Below are 18,587 nucleotides of genomic sequence, written 5' to 3' on the forward strand. Positions count from 1 at the left end.
CTACAGTATGATCAATAAAATTTAAAAAATACATATTTTTTAGTTGTAAATGGACATAATACCTTTATTTTATTTATCTATTTATTTATTTATTTTTATGTGGTGTTGAGGATTGAACCCAGTGTCTCACATGTACTTTACCACTAAGTCACAACCCCAACACAACATTTAAAACTTTTATCAAAGGACATTATTAAAGACAAACCATGGTACATGCCTGTAATCCCAGTTACTCAGAAGGCTGAAGCAGAATATCAAGTTTGAGATCTGCATGAGAAACTAAAACTCCATCTCGAAACAAGATAAAAAAGACTGGGTATTACCTAGAGATAGAACACTTACAAGAAGTTCAATCCCTAGTACTATCAAAATGGCAAAAAAAAAAAAAAAAGAAAGAAAGAAAGAAAGAGCGAGCCTATAGATTCAAAGAAAATGTTTGCAAATCATTTATCTAATTAGGGCCTAGTACCCAGAATCTATAAGAACTCTTACAACTCCACAGGAAAAAAGACAACTCAATTTATAAAGGGCAAAAGACTTAAAGATCTTCAACATCACCAGTTATCATAAAAATGCAAATCAAAAACACAAAGAAGTATCACTTCACATTAAGGATAGTTATAATTAAAAAAAGGAAAATAGCAAATGTTGGTTGGTAAGGACACAAAGAAACTAGAACCCTCTTATTACACTGCTGACAGAAATGTAAAATAGTACAGCTGTTGTGGAAAATAGTTTGGTAGTTCCTAAAAAAACTAAACATAGAATTACCATATAACCCAGCAATTCCACTCCTAGACATATGCCCTAAAGAATTCAAAACAGGTACTCAAATAAACTTATATGAAAATACTCATGCAGCACTATTCACAATAGCCAAAAAGTAGAAATAACTCAAATATCCACCTGTGGATATATATGGATAAACTAAATGTGGCATAGTTATAAAATATTACTTAGCTAGAGAAAGCAATAACATAATGATACCTGATATAATAAAAACGAATCTCAAAAGTGTTAAGCTAAATAAAAGCGCCCATCATAAAGGGTTCTCTTTTGTGATTCTGGTATATGAATACCCAGAATAGGCATATCTGCCAAGTCAGAAAGGAGACTGGTAATTATTAGGGCTGTGAGAGTTTTGACCGAATTGTGGGTTCATAATTTCTTTTTGGGGTAATTTCCTTTTGGATCTAAATAGAGGTGATTATTAAACATTATAAATGTACTAAATGTCACTTAATTATATACTTCACAATTTGAGTATATTTTAATTTTATGTTATGTGACTCTTCCCTCAAAAATTTTCAAGTCCACCAGGGGGACAAACACAAGAATTATAAATTGAAGGGAGACTCTACTGAATTAACTTTACACTCTTATTGCTTAATATAAATTTAAAGACCAAAGAGTGAAGTATATGGGTAAATAGTAACCTTAAGTAAAAATTGCATTTCAAGAGGGCTGGGGATGTGGCTCAAGTGGTAGCGGGCTCGCCTAGCATGCGTGAGGCACTGGGCTCGATTCTCAGCACCACGTAAAAATAAAATAAGGATATTGTGTCCACAAAAAAAATCCCCAAAAAACAAAAAACAAAGAAACATGCCAAATTCAAAGTGCATTTAAACAAAGTAACAGATATTCTGCATTAATCAATTAGCAAAATTAAATAATTGTTTTATTATTTGAGAATATAAAATGAAGAACTAGCCAGTCAACATGGTAATTATGTCATGGTACTCAACTGAATTCTCCCTCTGGAAATCTAAAACTGATCAAGTATGCCTGGTTAGGTTCAGTATGTGGTTAGAACTCAGACCTTGTGAACAGCTGAGTCTAGAGACAGAAAAAATGACACAGAGAAATAGAGTAGCATACTGCCAGGTTCTAATTCACCAGATTAGTTGCTTTTGTTTTAGGCTTATATCACCCTTTGTTCCAGTTAAATGCATTTTTTGGACTTGGGTTTTGTTGATGTGCAACCACAATAATTTAAATAAATAAAACCTCAAGTTCTTGGCTATAAGTTAGGTATTGTCTTTCTATACACCCAACAGTTTTAAGTAGGAGACTATAAGTTGTAGGAAGGCAACTTGATTGAAAAGAATACAATGTAATAGTCCTCAATGTGGTAACGATTCTGTAAAAAACGATGTAAGACAAAAACTGCTAAGAAAGGGCAAGAATTAGCAATTAATGATATGTGGACACAATGAGTGAAAAAGTCAGACTAATGAGATACCAAAGCCTAGGCAACTAGAAAATGAAATTGGCATTTTGAGAAAAAAGGAGAACTAAGAAAGGAACTGGTTTGGGGGAAGGCAAATTGTACTTTAATCTTAGGTTCTGAAACATCACACTTAACTAAACCATTCAGTAGGAAGTTTGAAATACAGCAAAACCTGAGATAAAAGAAAAGATCTGGGAGGTATTCTCGTAAAATGTGATGGCCCCAGCAACAAAGAAAAATAAACCAGATATGTATAAATGACAAACACTAAATGAAATGACTATAAATTATTGAAACTATTTAGAAGATGTACCTAAATGACAAGTGAAATAAGTCAATCCCACAAAACCAAAGGGTGAATATTTTCTCTAATATGCAAATGCTAATTTACAATAAGGGGGGGGGGGTCCACTGGGGGGGGGGGAGAGCAGTATTACCTTAGATTAGGTAGAGAGAAGTGATGGGAGGGGAGGGGATATGGGAATAGGAAAGATAATAGAATGAAACAGACATTATTAATATATGTATATATGTGACTACATGACCAATATGATTCTGCAACATGTACAATCAGAAAAATGATAAATTATATCTCAGATATATATGACATATCAACTTGCATAAATGTATTCTACTGTCATGTATAACTAATTAAAACAAATTAAAAAAAATAAATGTTTAGTATGGGCTGGGGTTGTGGCTCAATGGTAGAGCACTTGCCTTGAATGTTGTTGAGGCACTGGGTTTGATTGTCAGCACAGCATATAAATGAAAAATAAAGGTCCATCAACAACTAAAACAAATAATTAAAAAAAAAAAGAAATTTGAGTATGTAGAGGCATACTACATGTTTTTATTTGAAATAGGATTTAATGTTTCTTTTCTTTTTGGGGGTAATAGGGGTTGAACCCAGGGGCACTCAACCACTGAGCCACATCCCCAGCCTTATTTTGACAGGGCTGAGGCTGGCTTTGAACTTGCAATCCTGCCTCAGGCTCCTGAACTGCTTGGATTAAAGGTGTGAACCACCACACCCTGGAGGATTTAATGTTTCTTAAATGCTGTTATTAGAATATGCATGTGTGATACAAGACATAATTGTCCCTGCACATATAGTTCAATACATAGCCATTTTGAGTGTTAAAACAATGGCTGAAGTTAATATACTCATGCTGTTTTCAGTGATCTAATGGAACTTCACATCAAACTGAATGAAGTGAGATTTTCACATGTTAAAAAGCTGACAGAGATGAAGTGACATCAACAGAACTAGAACTTTTAGCACTGGCACTGGACATTTCAGGCACAAAGCCACTTCAGGAATAATAAACACTAAAGGTAATATTTCCTCTTTTCAATTTACCAAAACAATGTGTTTTTTTTGGGGGGGTGGGGTGGGGGTGTGGGAAGACATGCAAATTATTATAACCTTAGCTTACTGAACTATAACATGTCACTACTTTTTAGTCACTAAACTTTAATCACTGAGACATAATAATAGTTTTCTGATACTTCATTGTTAATTTCATTACATGATTAAAATTTCAAATATTAATTATTTCAAATAAATATTATGTGCATCATTTCATTCCATCTTTGAAATAATGCACTAGTAGACTTATTAAAGATAAGGAGGCAAGTTTTAAAAAGTGAAGTGGCTTCCTTAAGGTCACAGGGTAAACAAGCTGAGGTCAGTCTGTCCCATTTAATACATAATATAAACTTTTGAAATGCCTCTCATTTGTTTTATGTGCTAAATGTTTCCCTCTCTCTGCAAGACTACTATTATTGGAAGTAGCTCTAAAAATTTTAAGTTTAGAAATTTTTCTCAGAAAATACGAATACAAATAAATAAAGACATATATAAAAGGGTAACTGCCAAGAATATTGAATGTTTGGAGACTTATGCCCAGAATTAGGAAGTTACTGAATAAGTTATAATTTTCAGTATGTTATAATATGACATACAGCTATTAAAAGTAATTCCAAAAATTGATACCTACTTGCATAGAAGAAAATTACTTATGTATTAAAAATATTACAAAAACAGTAAGCCTAGTTTTCCCTTAAAAAAAAAAAAAAAAGCTATGCATGTTTAAACATGTATTCTACACTGGGTAAATTTATAAGGAAAAAAAATCACTTATAAAATCACAGGTGATTTTTAGTTCTACTCCTTATGGACTCATCTGTATTTCTATTGTGTTAAAATAAAACAGTAGTAGCCGCTTTTCTTAAAAACTTCTGGTTATCAAAGATCACCTGTAAGATGTGTATGGGCTAGAATCCAACTGGGTGATTTCAGGTAAGTTATATAATTTCTCTGAGCTTCTGTTTCATTCCTTGGTAAAATGGTTGTAACTACACATATACTGTATTTCACCACAAAACTGTTGCAGATTTTATGACAAATGTTAAAGTGGGATGCAACCATTATGTGAAGTTTGATTAAACAAATTGTGCTAGCATTATTTTAAAATCAATTAGTGAACTGGCTTTAGTAAAAGATCAGGATGCATGTAATACTCATGTTAAAATTGAAAAATCCAAACTGACACAAATCATTTCCTTGTGATAGTTAAAAGAATATTTTTCTTCTGGAAAAACAACTCATTAGTTGTTACTGATTTGTGCATTAAGGCTGAAATATTTATTACCCTTGAGGAAATTTACTACAGTGTTGTGAAGTATGGATTTAGAAAATTTAATCTTCTGTATCTGAAGATTCTGTGTAGCTATCATTGGTTCATCACATGATGTGCCATCCTCGGTACCATTCTATAAGATGTATTTATTATTAGTACTGAAGCGCTCTACACAAAACATGAAAGTTGGCTTTCAGAAATGTACTGACAATTGCGTGTGTGCTGAGAATTCTAGGCTCACAGCTCCAGAGAAGACAAATCCAAACAGATATGCCACTGTTGCAAACATTGCTGCTGTGTTTACCTTTTATACAATGTAAAGAACAGAATTCTACCATGTGACAATTATAGGATGAGAGGTATACATCAATTTTTGGACTGAAAAACAATGCAATGGTTATGTGGTAATGATGATTATGCAGTGAAATACAGTATTCTGCCCAGGTATAAAAGTAAAAAAAAAATTCTTTTTTAGCTCACTAAAGGTTTAATGTGTAAATAACAAGCTTTCAGTAAAACTTTGATTATTACATTTTCAAAATAAGTATTCCACGTGGAGGAGTAAATGGGTAAAGACTAGTGCTTCTTCAGCCTTTCACTACATTCCTTCTCCTGTATGAATTTCAACATTAAAAAAAAAAAAATGGTGGGGATTGTGGCTCAGTGGTAAAGCACTTGCCCAGCCTGTCGGAGGCACTGGGTTTGATTCTCAGCATCTCATAAAATAAATGAATAAAAAAAAAGCCCATCAACAACTAAAAATACATATAAAACTTTTTTTTTAAAAGGTGGTCTAGATGTACATCATCTGTCAACTACAAAAATGGTAATTTCAAATGAATCCATCTAACTTTAAGCAAAGCATGAAATAGATTCTGCCTAAGCCTTTTTCTCTTACAACCACTGAGCATCTTGAGCTCTGTATAACTTTTATCACCCAGTGTTATTACAATACATAAAACCATTCAAAACCCCTGCTTTTATAACACTATAACTTAATGGTTAATCTAATGCAAATTACTCAGTTGACATGAAATCATGAATAAGTCTCTGTAGCACAAATGCATTAGCCAGTCTTTCATTACTATAGTGAGACATTTAAAGCATCTTAACTTTACAAAGAGGTTTATATGGATCAAAGTTTAGGAGGTTCAATGATATGGTGCCTGCCTCAGTTCCTGGCTATATCACTTGAAGGCAGAAACATATTTGGGAACAGTCCTCACATTACCAGACAGGAAGTCAGAGAGAGCTGGGTCAAGCCAGGCTCAGGCATTTATAATAACCCTCTCTAGAAAATTTCTTAATCTCTTTTGAGGGTATATATAGGCCTGATCTCTGAAAGGTCCACACCACCTCTCAATACTGAAATACAAAGGACCAAGCTTCCAATACAGGGATCTTTGGGGGTGGGGGGGTCAACGGCAACACTTAAGCAACAAATGATAGCATTCTCTTAACTTTTCCAATGATCATGCATTCTTTCTATTTGCAGGGAAAAAAAACAATAACGGTAATTTTAGTTTGGCAAATAAAGAGAAAAATTATCAGTGTGTAATGTCACAAGGATATCCTATTATTAAAATTTCTTTATTCATTTTAAAAAGCATTTATTCAGAACTAATTATGTGCCAGACACTGTCTTAGGAGCTTGGGCTCTCTATACACATGAAGATTAAATTCTAGTGGCTGTGGGTAAAACACAAAAAGTTTTAGTTTTTTTTTTTTTTTTTTTTTTTTGATACCTGGCATTGCATCCAGGGGTGCTAACCACTGAGCCACACCCCCAGCCCTTTTTTATTTTGAGATAGGGTCCCAACTAAGTTGCTTAGGCCCTCGCTAGGTTGCTAACGCTGCCTTTGAACTTGTGATCCTCCTGCCTCAGCCTCTAGAGTCACTGGGATTACAGGTGTGCGCCACCATGCCCAGCAAGCTTTACCTTTTTGACCAGTTATTATGACCAGCTACTTCAAGAAACGAGTTCTTGGTAACAGATAAAAGAAAGTTTCAAAGTCAGAAACCACAAAAGGCAAAATTAATATACCATAAAACCTTAAGGAATTTGTTGCTAGATATAAGCTTACTAAAAGAATCTTAAGAAATGCTTTAAGGCCTAATTTATAATTCTTTTGTGTTAGAGCAAGAAAAAAAATCACCTAATTATCTCAATTGCCACATACACACACACACACACACACACACAATCATTTAACACTCTTTCATCATAAAAACAAGTCAAACAAAAAAAAAATCACTCGACAATCAAGGAATAAAAGAATATTCTAGGTTTAAGAGTACCCCCCCCCCCAAAATATGTTCAAGTCTTAGTCTCCAATATCTCAACAGGGTAACTTTATTTTGAAAATAGGGTTCTTACTGATATAATTATATAAAGATAAGATCACACTGTGGCATAGGGTAGGTCCTTAACCCAGTGTGTTGGTGTCCACATAACAACACAGACACACATAGGGAAAATACCAAAGGCAGAGATTGGAAAGATACAGATTTCTATCTTTCAGAACAGTCAGAGTAATTTTCTGTTGTTTTAAGCTTCCCAGTTTGGGGGCTTTGCTATGGCAGCCCCCAAAACAAACAGGACGGAACTTCCTCAACATTATAAGGAGCAATTATGAAAACCCCACAACTAATATTCTCAATGGTGAAAGAATGAAAGCTTTCTCCTAAGAAAAGAAATAAAAGATGCTTGTTTTCACAACTGGTATTCACCACTGCACTGGAAATTCAGCTAGAGCAATTGAAACAAGACAAAGAAATAGAAGGTTTTCAGATATGAAAGTAGTAAAGCTATTCCCTAATCCAGAGAACAAAAAAAAAAATACAAATATATGTATGTATATATAAATACAAACACAAGAAATTCCAAAGAATATGCACACACAAAAGCGCTTAATAGAGTTAATAAAATAATTTAACAAGATTGCAGTATACAGGATCAACATACAAACAATTGCACATACCAGCATATACACTTCTAAAACTAATGCCATTTACAATATCATCCCCTAAAATATCCAAGAGTAAATTTATCAAAAGCAAGACTTGTACACTGGAAACTATAAAATAGGATTAAACAAATTAAAGAAGACATAAATAAATGGAGATATCAAGCATTCATGGACTAAAATGACAATACTAAAAAATAATCTAGAGATTAAATGCAATCACTATGAAAAGAGACAGGATGGCTTGAATTCTCTCTTTTCCATCACACTACGATGTGGAGACACTCAAGTCTTCATACATTTGCTAGGGGAATGTAAAATGGTACATATAAGTGGAAAATAGTTTGTCCTCAGAAATTTAAACACAGAATTACCAGGAATCCAAAGAATTGAAAATGGGCACTTAATAGATGTATATGAAGCTTTACAGCAGAACTACTCAACAGCCAAAAGGTATACATAACCTAATATCTACCAGATGATGAATGAATAGATATAATATATATCCATACAGTGATACATGCTATAATACAGATTAATCTTAAAAACATTATGTTAAATGAAAAAAAGAGACAAAAAGTCATGTTATATGATTCCATTTATATGCTATATCCAGAATATGTAAATCCACTGAAACATAAAGCAGATTGGTAAACTGAAGAAAGGGGGTAATAAGAAGTAACTCTTTGTGGGTTTAAACTTTTCTTTGGGGGTGATAAAAATGTTCTGGGACCAAAAGAGGTGGTGGTCAAACAACATTGTGAGTGTATTACATGCCACTGAGCTATACACATTAAAATGGTTCATCTTTTACACATATAATTTCACCTTAATAAAAAGTAACGTGGCCTGGAGTTGTAGGTCATTGGTAGAGGCACTGGGTTTGATTCTCAGCACTGCATATAAACAAAGGTCTACTGACAACTAAAAAAAATTATATATAAAAAAAAAGTAATGTAACAAAATCATCATCAAGTCATTTAATACTAACAACCATGCTTTTTCCTTAATAACTTTTTTCTCTTTTTTTGCAGGGGTGGGGGGTGGACAGGGGGATCAGGAATTGAACTCAGGAGCATTCAACCACTGAGCCACATCTGCAGCCCTATTTTGTTATTTTATTTAGATGCAGGGTCTTGTTGAGTTGCTTAACACCTCTCAGTTGCTGAGGCTGGCTTTGAACTGTGATCCTCATACCTCAGCCTCCCAAACTGCTGGGATTACAGGCGTGCGCCACCATACCGGGCTAATTATTTCTCTCTTTTGTGTAGTTTGGCAACTTTCCTTCTCATTTTAAATATTGACCTTGAAGCCCAGGAACAAAAAAGCTACATTAAGATCTTATATACTCAAAATTACCAAAACAGTATCTAAGGACCAAAACATTTTCCAGAGCTTCATAGCCACACATATATAACTAAATTTTGGTCTTTTATAGGGATTTTCCACAGGCACTTTAAGATTTAACATGGGGCTGGGGATGTGGCTCAAGCGGTAGCGCGCTCGCCTGGCGTGCGTGCTGCCCGGGTTCGATCCTCAGCACCACATACAAACAAAGATGTTGTGTCCGCCGAGAACTAAGAAAAAATAAATATTAAAATTCTCTCTCTCTCTCTCTGTCCCCCTCTCTCTCAATCTCTCTTAAAAAAAAAAAAAATTTAACATGTCCAAGATATGGATCCATCATGAACTGTTAAATCTGCTTTTCATATTTCAACTTCCATTTTCATTAACAGAGTACTACCTAACATGGTAATCTGAGAGGCATTTTAAAGTCCTCTTCCAACCCCACAACTGTCTGTCTTATTTACTTAAAGATGCCTATTGTTCCCTTTCTTTTGTATTTCTTCCATACTACCCCTTTTTGTCCTCTTTACACTTGATGCTATACAAATTGCCCTCCCACAGTAAAGAACTAAAATTTTAAAAACACAGTTTTTCTAGCACTTAACAGGCATTTTAATATTATGATTCATAAAGAAAAATGAGTCAAGCTAACAACGCTGGAGAATATTTAGGTGGTTGTGAAGGCATGTGGAATAGTTTATCAAAACTGAGGAGAAAGAGACACAAGTTCAGAAAAGCCGAGAAGGCTACATTTGTAGGGCAGAGTACCAAACAGGCAAACGTACACAGATAAAGAGTCTTAGATACGTGCAGAGTCCCTGGTGTCTTTGGATACTGCACAGGTACAAGTGGAAAGTTTCTGAGGCCAGGGCTGAAATTATTCTCAAAATATCTTTTAATATATAGGGCTGTGGGTCAAATCCTCTTCTTGCTTTTCCGTAGACCTACATAAGTACCAGAATAGAAGCTGCTTTGAATCCTTCACATTTTAGCAATTGAATCCAGCAATATATAAGAAGAATAAAAACACTATGACAAAGTGGTGTTTATCTCAGGAATGCACCAGTAATTTAACATTAGAAAATCAATTAATCTAATTCACCATATAAACAGAGTAAAAAAATTCCAAAGATCATCTCAAAAGACACCGGAAAATTGTGTGACCCATTTGGGAGAAAAACTTTCAGCGAACTAGGAACATTAGAATACTTTCTTGACCTAATAAAAAGCATAGGAGAAAAGTAATAGGGTTGGGGTATATTTCAGTGGTAGAGCACTTGCCCAGCAGGTCCAAGGTCCTGGATTCCATCCCCAGGACCACAGAGGAGGAAAAAAAAAGGTCCCCAGTGAATGCTGTACTTAAAATCATGAAAGACCAGAAATATATTGTATGTTAATATATCAATGAAACTTTTTTTTTTTTTTTTTTTTGGTACTGGGGACTGAACCCAGGGATGCTTTCCAACGGAGCTACATTACCAGCTCTTTTTTATCTTTTATTTTAAGACAAGATTTCACTAAGTTTCTGAGGCTGGCTTCGAATCTGCAATTGTCCTGCTTTAGCCTCCCGAGTTGCTGGGATTACAGGCATGCACCTAGCAATAAAACTGACTTTTTAAATCTACCATTAATATTTTCAAAGTTGTTCAAAAAGTTTAGTCTTTTAAACAAGAGAGCTGATTATAACAAGAAACTTGTCATTTGTTACTATATCTAAGAATCTATAAACAGCAAAATGCAATTTTAAAATAATGGGTGTCTGCAATATATTTCTATTACTGCATGCTGAACCTTAAATATAAGAAGACCGTGCAACAGTCCATACCAAGAGCTGTATGGTGAACTCTTAAGCAACTGGAATTTAAAACCACTAATTAAAAAAAAAAATCAATCACTATACTAAAATAACAGCAATAGAAGAATTAGCTTTAATTTTTTATTCTATTCTTATGGTACCTAAGTATAGATTACTAGTTAGTAACTTGAACTAATTCAAGTGTATTAAGAATTAGACTACAGGGTTGGGAATATAGCTCAGTGGTACAGCACTTGCCTAGCGTGCCTGAGGCCCTGGGTTCAATTCCCAGTGCCGACAAAAAAAAAAAAAGGAAAGAAAGAAAGAAAGAAAAAATTGGGTAGGAACCGCATTTTACCCTTGCACTTGAAATTTAGTCATTTTGTTCAAATCACTCAGCTACTTTGAAAGTATTCAAGAAATGAGATTTTTAAAAATTATAATAATAAATGCTAACCCATCATTTTATTATATTTCAACCATTAAAGGAAAGTATTTTATAATTGCTCAGTCACATCTGTAAGTAAGGAATTATATTACAAGAAAAAATGAGAACTGTTTAAAGCAGGAAGGTAATATTGTTAAGAATCTGTATTTCTTCTATGTTAAAAATGAACAGAAACATAGACAAGAAATTTGCTTGAAATACACTTCTCAATTTGTTCAGAGAAAAAGTAAATAGTTAAGAGCATATCCCATGTAGGTTCTATAAACTAACCCTTTTTTTTTTTTTTTTTTTTTTTGGAGGCGGGTGGCGGTACCAGGGATTGAACTCAAGGATATTCAACCACTGAGCCACATCCCCAGCTCTATTTTGTATTTTTATTTAGAGACAGGGTCTTGCTGAGTTGCTGAGTACCTCACTTTTGCTGAAGCTGGCTTTGAACTCAATCCTCCTGCCTTAGCCTCCCAAGCTGCTGGGATTACAGGCATGTGCCACCTCTCCCAGCTATACTAACCCTTCTTAATTGAAGGAAGACTATAATACTAGCAGGTGACAGTTTAACCACCCACATGTCACACCCTTATTAAAACTTAGAAGCACCATTCCTCAATAGAGACAATACAATATGTATAGAACTTAGGTGACAATCAGACCAAAAGGATAAGATGCACATATGAACAAAAGTAAGCATGCTTATTTATATTCAACATTGTTGTGCTTTTTTAAAAAAATGGTTATATATCAAAAGAGATCATTAAGTACAGCTGAACTACCTTAGCTCATGTTTTCAAACCATTAAAACCTCTAGTCCATTCAATCAGTAAGGTTCCATGGTTAACTTGTGTTCATTTTAAATATACTGTAACACAACAACCTTCTGCTACCCTACCTCTTGACTTGTGCAGCTCAATTTCTTTTTTAGTTTACATTAGGCAAAATAAATAAGAACAAGCTTATTTTTTAAAAAGTAAGAATAATTATACATTTCTTGAAAATACCACTCAAACCATATAAATCACATCAAACTAGATCTGCTGAATAAACTGGAACATCATAATAAGTTGCCTTTCATACATCTATAACTATGCCTGTTTTAAAAGAAAATAATCCACATGTAAGATAGGTAACAAATACTATTAGATTTTAAAATATTGGAAACTTCCAAATCACTGATTCAAGTAATAATGATCTGTTGATAATAACCAAGTTATTCTAAATTTCAAAGTACTATAAAGTTTAACGCTTTAGCATCAATTTAGCCATTTATTAGGTTCAAGAGAAGTCCAACAAAAGCATTACTGGTCAACAAAATTCCTTCCAAATATCAAGTGGTTATATTAAGAGTTAATACTCAAGACAAATAAGACTCAACCCTAATAATGAGAACTATGATCCTCTTCCAAAATTTAGCTTAAACAAGTCACAAACATTTGATAAACTGTTGGGGTAGCACAAGTGAAAATTTAAATCAAATCTTGTTTTGATATTTCTATCCTACCTGTATCTTCAATAAATTCCACACATTTTTCAACAAACAGTGGTATGGGCTTCTCAGCTGTAACCAGATCCTGGAGGGGCATCCCAAAGTAATTACTTTCCCAATTTCTACGCGTTGGTGGATTGAAGTTCTTAGTTTTCTTTTTCTGCTATAAGAAAACATATTTGAGTTAAAACTATTAAAAATTAATCTCCCTCAAAATATTAGTATCAAGCAATATAAACACAGTTTGGATAAAAGAAAATATTTACAAGCCATATCCAATTGAAATGTCCATGAAAACTGGACACATTACATTCTACTAAGAGCAGCAACCTGATCAATGGAGGCAAAAAAGTGAATAGGGAAAAAAATTAGCTGACTAGAAGAAAATGTTCTCTTTGGAAAATAACATAAGACTAGATAGGGAGAGATGAGAAAGATTAGATAGTAAAAGACAGGGAAGATCATTTTTCAATGCCAATATAGGGGACAAACTAGAAATACACAGAGTAGGGTTTTGTAAAAATCTGTATTTCTAAGAATAATTTATTGATTACTGATTATATAATGAGGCTATATATTTGCACCAAGATTTTAGTCTATTTTCCCCACATTTGTCCAATCCACTGTGACTTAAATATTAAGACAGTTTTCAGAAGAAATTTGTAAAATATTTTCAATACAGTAAAAACCAAAACAAAAAAAAAATTTTTTTCAGAATTTAACTTTTATCTAACCATTAGAAAAACATGGATTATTAACCAGGAATGTTCATCTCAAAACCCAAGGATGAATTGTCTGGAATCAATGTTGGGGAGATTCTGATTCAGTCTTTTTTGAGTAGGGTATAGCAAGCATCTTCAAAGATGATTATGTTATGCATATCCAATTGAGAATCTCTAAAGTACAGGAAGAAAAAGTTTTCAGAAATTCAAAGAGCTTATTAAGAGCACTTTTACTAACAGCCCTGATTTCTTTTTCAGTATAACTATCTAAAAATTTTTATTTTCTCTAGTATAAATCACAAATCTATTCATATTGCTCATATCACTACTGGCTTACAAACAGAACAACAACAACAAAAAATTCCTTCTATTTTAACCTAAAGAATGGTCTACCTTAGGACTTTTGCATGGCTGTTTCTTTTATCTTTTGAATGAGGCCTACACTGATCACCCGATTAAAAATCACAAACTGCAATCCTACTGCTTGTCTTCCCCAGTACTTCCAATCCTTCTTATCCTAATTCTTCTCTCCTCAACATTATAAAATTTATTCATGCATCATCTTTGTTTCAGGGGTATGAGGAAGGAAACAAAGATGATGCATGAAATTTCTGCTACAATAGAGACTCTACATATGGGCAGAGATTTTGATTTGCTCATCAACATATCCCAAAGATCAAGAATACAGTCTATAGGGGCTGGGGATGTGGCTCAAGCGGTAGCACGCTCGCCTGGCATGCGTGCGGCCCGGGTTCGATTCTCAGCACCACATACAAAGATGTTGTGTCCGCCGATAACTAAAAAAAAAAAAAAATATTAAAATTCTCTCTCTTTCTCTCTCTCCCTCTCTCACTCTCTCTTAAAAAAAAAAGAATACAGTCTATAAAAGGAAATAATACAAATGGTCCTAAAAATCCAATGAGGTCTCATATTGAAGAAGACCTTAGAAGATAGAAAGATCTCCCATGTTCTTGGATAGGCAAAATTAAATATTGTCAAAATGGACATACTACCAAAAGTGCTAAACAGATTTAATGCAATTCCTATTAAAATCCCAACGACATTCTTCATAGAAATAGAAAAAGCAGTCATGAAACTCATTTGGAAAAATAAGAGACATAGAATAGCCAAAGCAATCCTTAGCAAGAAAAGTGAAGCAGGAGGCATCACAATACCAAACCTTAAATTATATTACAGAACTCTAGTAACAAAAACAGCATACTACTGGCACCAAAACAGACATGAAGACCAGATACAGAATAGAAGACATGGAGATAAACCCACATAAATACAATTATCTCATACTAGACAAAGGTACCATAAAGATACATTGGAGAAAATATAGCCTCTTCAAAAATGGTGCTGAGAAAACTAGAAATCCATATGTAGCAGAATGAAATTGAACCCATCTCTCATCCTGTACAAAACTCAAAGTCAAAATGAATCAAGGACCTACACATTAGACCAGAGACCCTGCACCTACTAGAAGAAAAAGCAGGCCCAAATTCTCCATTATGTCAGCTTAAGAACTTAATTCCTCAACAAGATTCCTAAAGCTCAAGAAATAAAAATCAAGAGTCAATAAATGGGATTGTATCAAACTAAAAAACTTCTTCACAGCAAAAGAACATGAAGAGAAAATCTTTGCCACCTGTACCTCAGAGCATTAATCTCTAGGCCGTATAAAGAACTCAAAAAAATCTAACACCAAAAAAAAAAAAAAAAAAAAAAAAAGGTACACTCATACATTGCTGGTGGGATTGCAAACTGGTGCAACTAATCTGGAAAGTAGTGTGGAGATTCCTCAGAAAACTTGGAATGGAACCATAAGGTATTCAAATCAGCATACTACAGTGATACAGTCATATCAATGTTTATTACGGCTCAATTCACAACAGTTAAGCTGTGCAACTAACCTAGGTTATCCTTCAACAGAAGAATGGATAAAGAAAATGTGGTATCTATTCACAATGAAATATTACTCAGCCATAAAGAATGAAATTATGGCATTTGCTGGTAAATGGAGAGAACTGGGAGGCTAGGTGAAAAAAACCAATCCCCCCAACACAAAGGCCAAATGTTCTCTCTGATATGCAAATGTTAACACACAATGGGGGTGGTGTGTAGAATAGAAGTTCACTGGCTCAGACAAAGGGGAATGAAGGGAAGAAAGGAGGGATGGGAATAGGAAAAAAAGTAGAATGAATTGGACATAACTTTCTGATGTTCAAATATGATTACATGACCAGTGTACATGTACAACCACAAGAAGGGGAAGTTATACTCAATGTATGTATGTCAATACATTCTACTGTCATGTATATCTAAAAAGAACAAAAATGAATAAATCTCCCCCCATATTTTAGGTCTCTTCTAAAATAATGAGCTTTGTTTATAGTTTGAGTAATCTTACCATATACAAGGAAAGATAAACAGAAGTGAATTATCAAATTAAGAGATATATTGTGCTACATTCAGTAAGCCTCAAAGAATATTAAAGGTTCCAGACAAGATGAAAAAAACAACAGTGGGGAAAAGTAACAGGAAAGATAGCCTCAGAGTTCTCAGGAAAAGTACAAGTCACAGGATTCACCTATAGGAATGCTCATGGGAAAAAAATGTGTCAAGAATTCTTTACCTAGCCAATATATATGTCATTCAGGTGTGCATAACCACCAGCTGTAAATTTTTTAAAAAATTTTCAAATATGCAATAATCAAATTTAAATTATAGCATGCATAAACTCCTTCTTGAAAGATCATAAAGAACACACAATGAAGAAATCAATAAAAAAGAACTTATATTGGAGAATGTTGCTATGAAAACCATATGAACACTATACAATGAAACAAAACTAATTCTAAGTAATAATATAATCAATAATTTTCCAGGTAGCATTACAAAATATAAAAATTATTTGTAAGAGGTCAAAACCAAATTCTCAACCTACCCCAAAAGAGGAATGGGTGGGATATAAGAGATAAAGTAATTATAGTAGTGCATGACAGGTTATCAGAATACACTGGTAGGTTGAGCAAGAATAATAAACTGAAATAGGTTTGTAATATTTAAAGAAAAAATAAGTAAACCATAAATTAATAGCACCTTCATTTTTCTTATCTTTTCTCTGATGGCAAAGAAAAATTGAAAATAAGGAAAAGGCTAACTGACATTTATAAAAACAAGTGTAAATAGAATAAGATCAGCTATATAAATAAAATTCTAAGACTTGGTATAAAACTAAACCAACTAACCATATGCCATTTAAACCAAAGGACTTAAATTTTTAAGTTAAAAATGACAGGCAATTGAACAAGGTACGTACAGAAGGACTGTACATAATGTACTCAATATGATATGGTCTACAAATTATCAACCCACAGCCAATCATACCTAATGAGAAAAAGCTGAAAATCTTTCCTCTAAGATCAGGTACAAGAAAAGGTGTTCATTCTCACCATTCTTATTCAACACAGTACCCAAAGTTTTAGCCAGAACCATTAGAAAAGAGAAAGAAATAAGACATACAGATAGGAAGAAAATCAAATTATTCCTGTTTGTAGATGATACAATTCTCTCTATATAGAAAAACCTAAAGACTCCACCAAAATACTATTAGAACTAATAAATTCAGTAAGGTAGCAGGATACACAACCAATGTACACAAATCAGCTGCTTTTCTATACACCATAACAAATTTGCTAAGAAAGAAATCATGAACATCATCCCATGCACAATAGTTACAAAACAATAACAACAAAACCACCTACGGATAAACAACCAAATTAGTAAAAGACCTCTACAATGAAAATTATCAAACACTGATGAAAAAGAAACTGAAGAAGGCACAAAAAGCTGGTAAGACATCCCATATTCATGGATCAAGATAAATATTACTCAAATGTCCATACTATCCAAAGAGATTTACAGAGTCAATGCAATCCCCATCAAAATACCAGTGACATTCTTCAGAAACAAAAGAAACAATACTAAAATTCACACAAAACCACTTCACCTGAATAGCTGAAGCAACTTGGGCAAAAGAAAGAAGCTAGAGGGACCACAAAACCTGATTTCAAAATAGCGTGGTACTGGCATAAAAACAGACAAATGAAACTGAAGTGATATCAGAAATAAACCCAAATGACTGACTACAGACAACTGATTCTTGACAAAGGTGCCAAAAACATTCATTGGAGAAACATACATTGGACAGCCTCTTATATATGGTGGGAAAACTAACACAATTAGGTTATTCATAAATATCACACGATTCCACATGCACAAGAAACTGAAACTTGACCCCTATATCTCACCCTGTACAAAAATCAACTCAAGACAGATCAAAGACCTAAATATAAGCCTGGACATTCTGGAAAGTAAATGAAGAAGCACTTTAAGATATTGATGTGGCAACAATTTTCTGCACAGGACCCTAAAAGTACAAGGAAAAAAAAAAAGTAAAAATTGGCAACAGGAATTACATCAAACTAAAAGGTTTCTGCATAGCATAGCAAAGGGAGAAAAATCAACAGAGTGAAGGAACAACTTACAGAATGGAAGAAAATATTTGCCAACTCTGTATCTCACAGAGGGTTAAAATTCAATCTGTAAAGTTAGATTGAGGGAACAGTGTATGGTTAGGGTTAAGAACCTGTTTGATTTGGGTTAGGAATCACTCTGCTGGATGAAGAATGGTATTGGGAACCTGCGATATTTATAATAATATATAGGTGAAATATATGTATGAAAACAGAAATCCAAGTAAGATTTGAAGGCCAGAAGGGCATTGGGCCCTTGATTGGGATACTTAGCTTTGAATGACTTTCTGCACAGATGTCTCAGATAAATCGATATACAATGGCATAGGACCTTGTACCTTGGATGATTGAATGTAGAAGAGAACATCCAGACAACAACTGAATTAAAACAACCAAATTATCTGGATACTTCT

The 18,587-nt window shown here is 33.8% G+C and overlaps 1 protein-coding gene across 4 annotated transcripts in view; it reads right to left on the minus strand.

Annotated features, from left to right (window-relative positions):
* ARHGAP5 (Rho GTPase activating protein 5) overlaps window positions 1-18,587 on the minus strand; it is a 73,486-nt gene that overhangs the window by 20,899 nt on the left and 34,000 nt on the right. For 3 of the 4 annotated variants that reach the window (XM_081290022.1, XM_081290021.1, XM_081290020.1), the window contains exon 3: window positions 12,927-13,074. In XM_081290022.1, the coding sequence (XP_081146148.1) occupies window positions 12,927-13,074 (148 nt within the window). The remainder of the gene's footprint in view (window positions 1-12,926; window positions 13,075-18,587) is intronic. The other variant, XM_081290023.1, reaches the window with a different exon arrangement.

The sequence above is a fragment of the Spermophilus citellus genome, assembly GCF_964194105.1.
Source record: "Spermophilus citellus genome assembly, chromosome: 4".
NCBI classification, from domain to species: domain Eukaryota; kingdom Metazoa; phylum Chordata; class Mammalia; order Rodentia; family Sciuridae; genus Spermophilus; species Spermophilus citellus.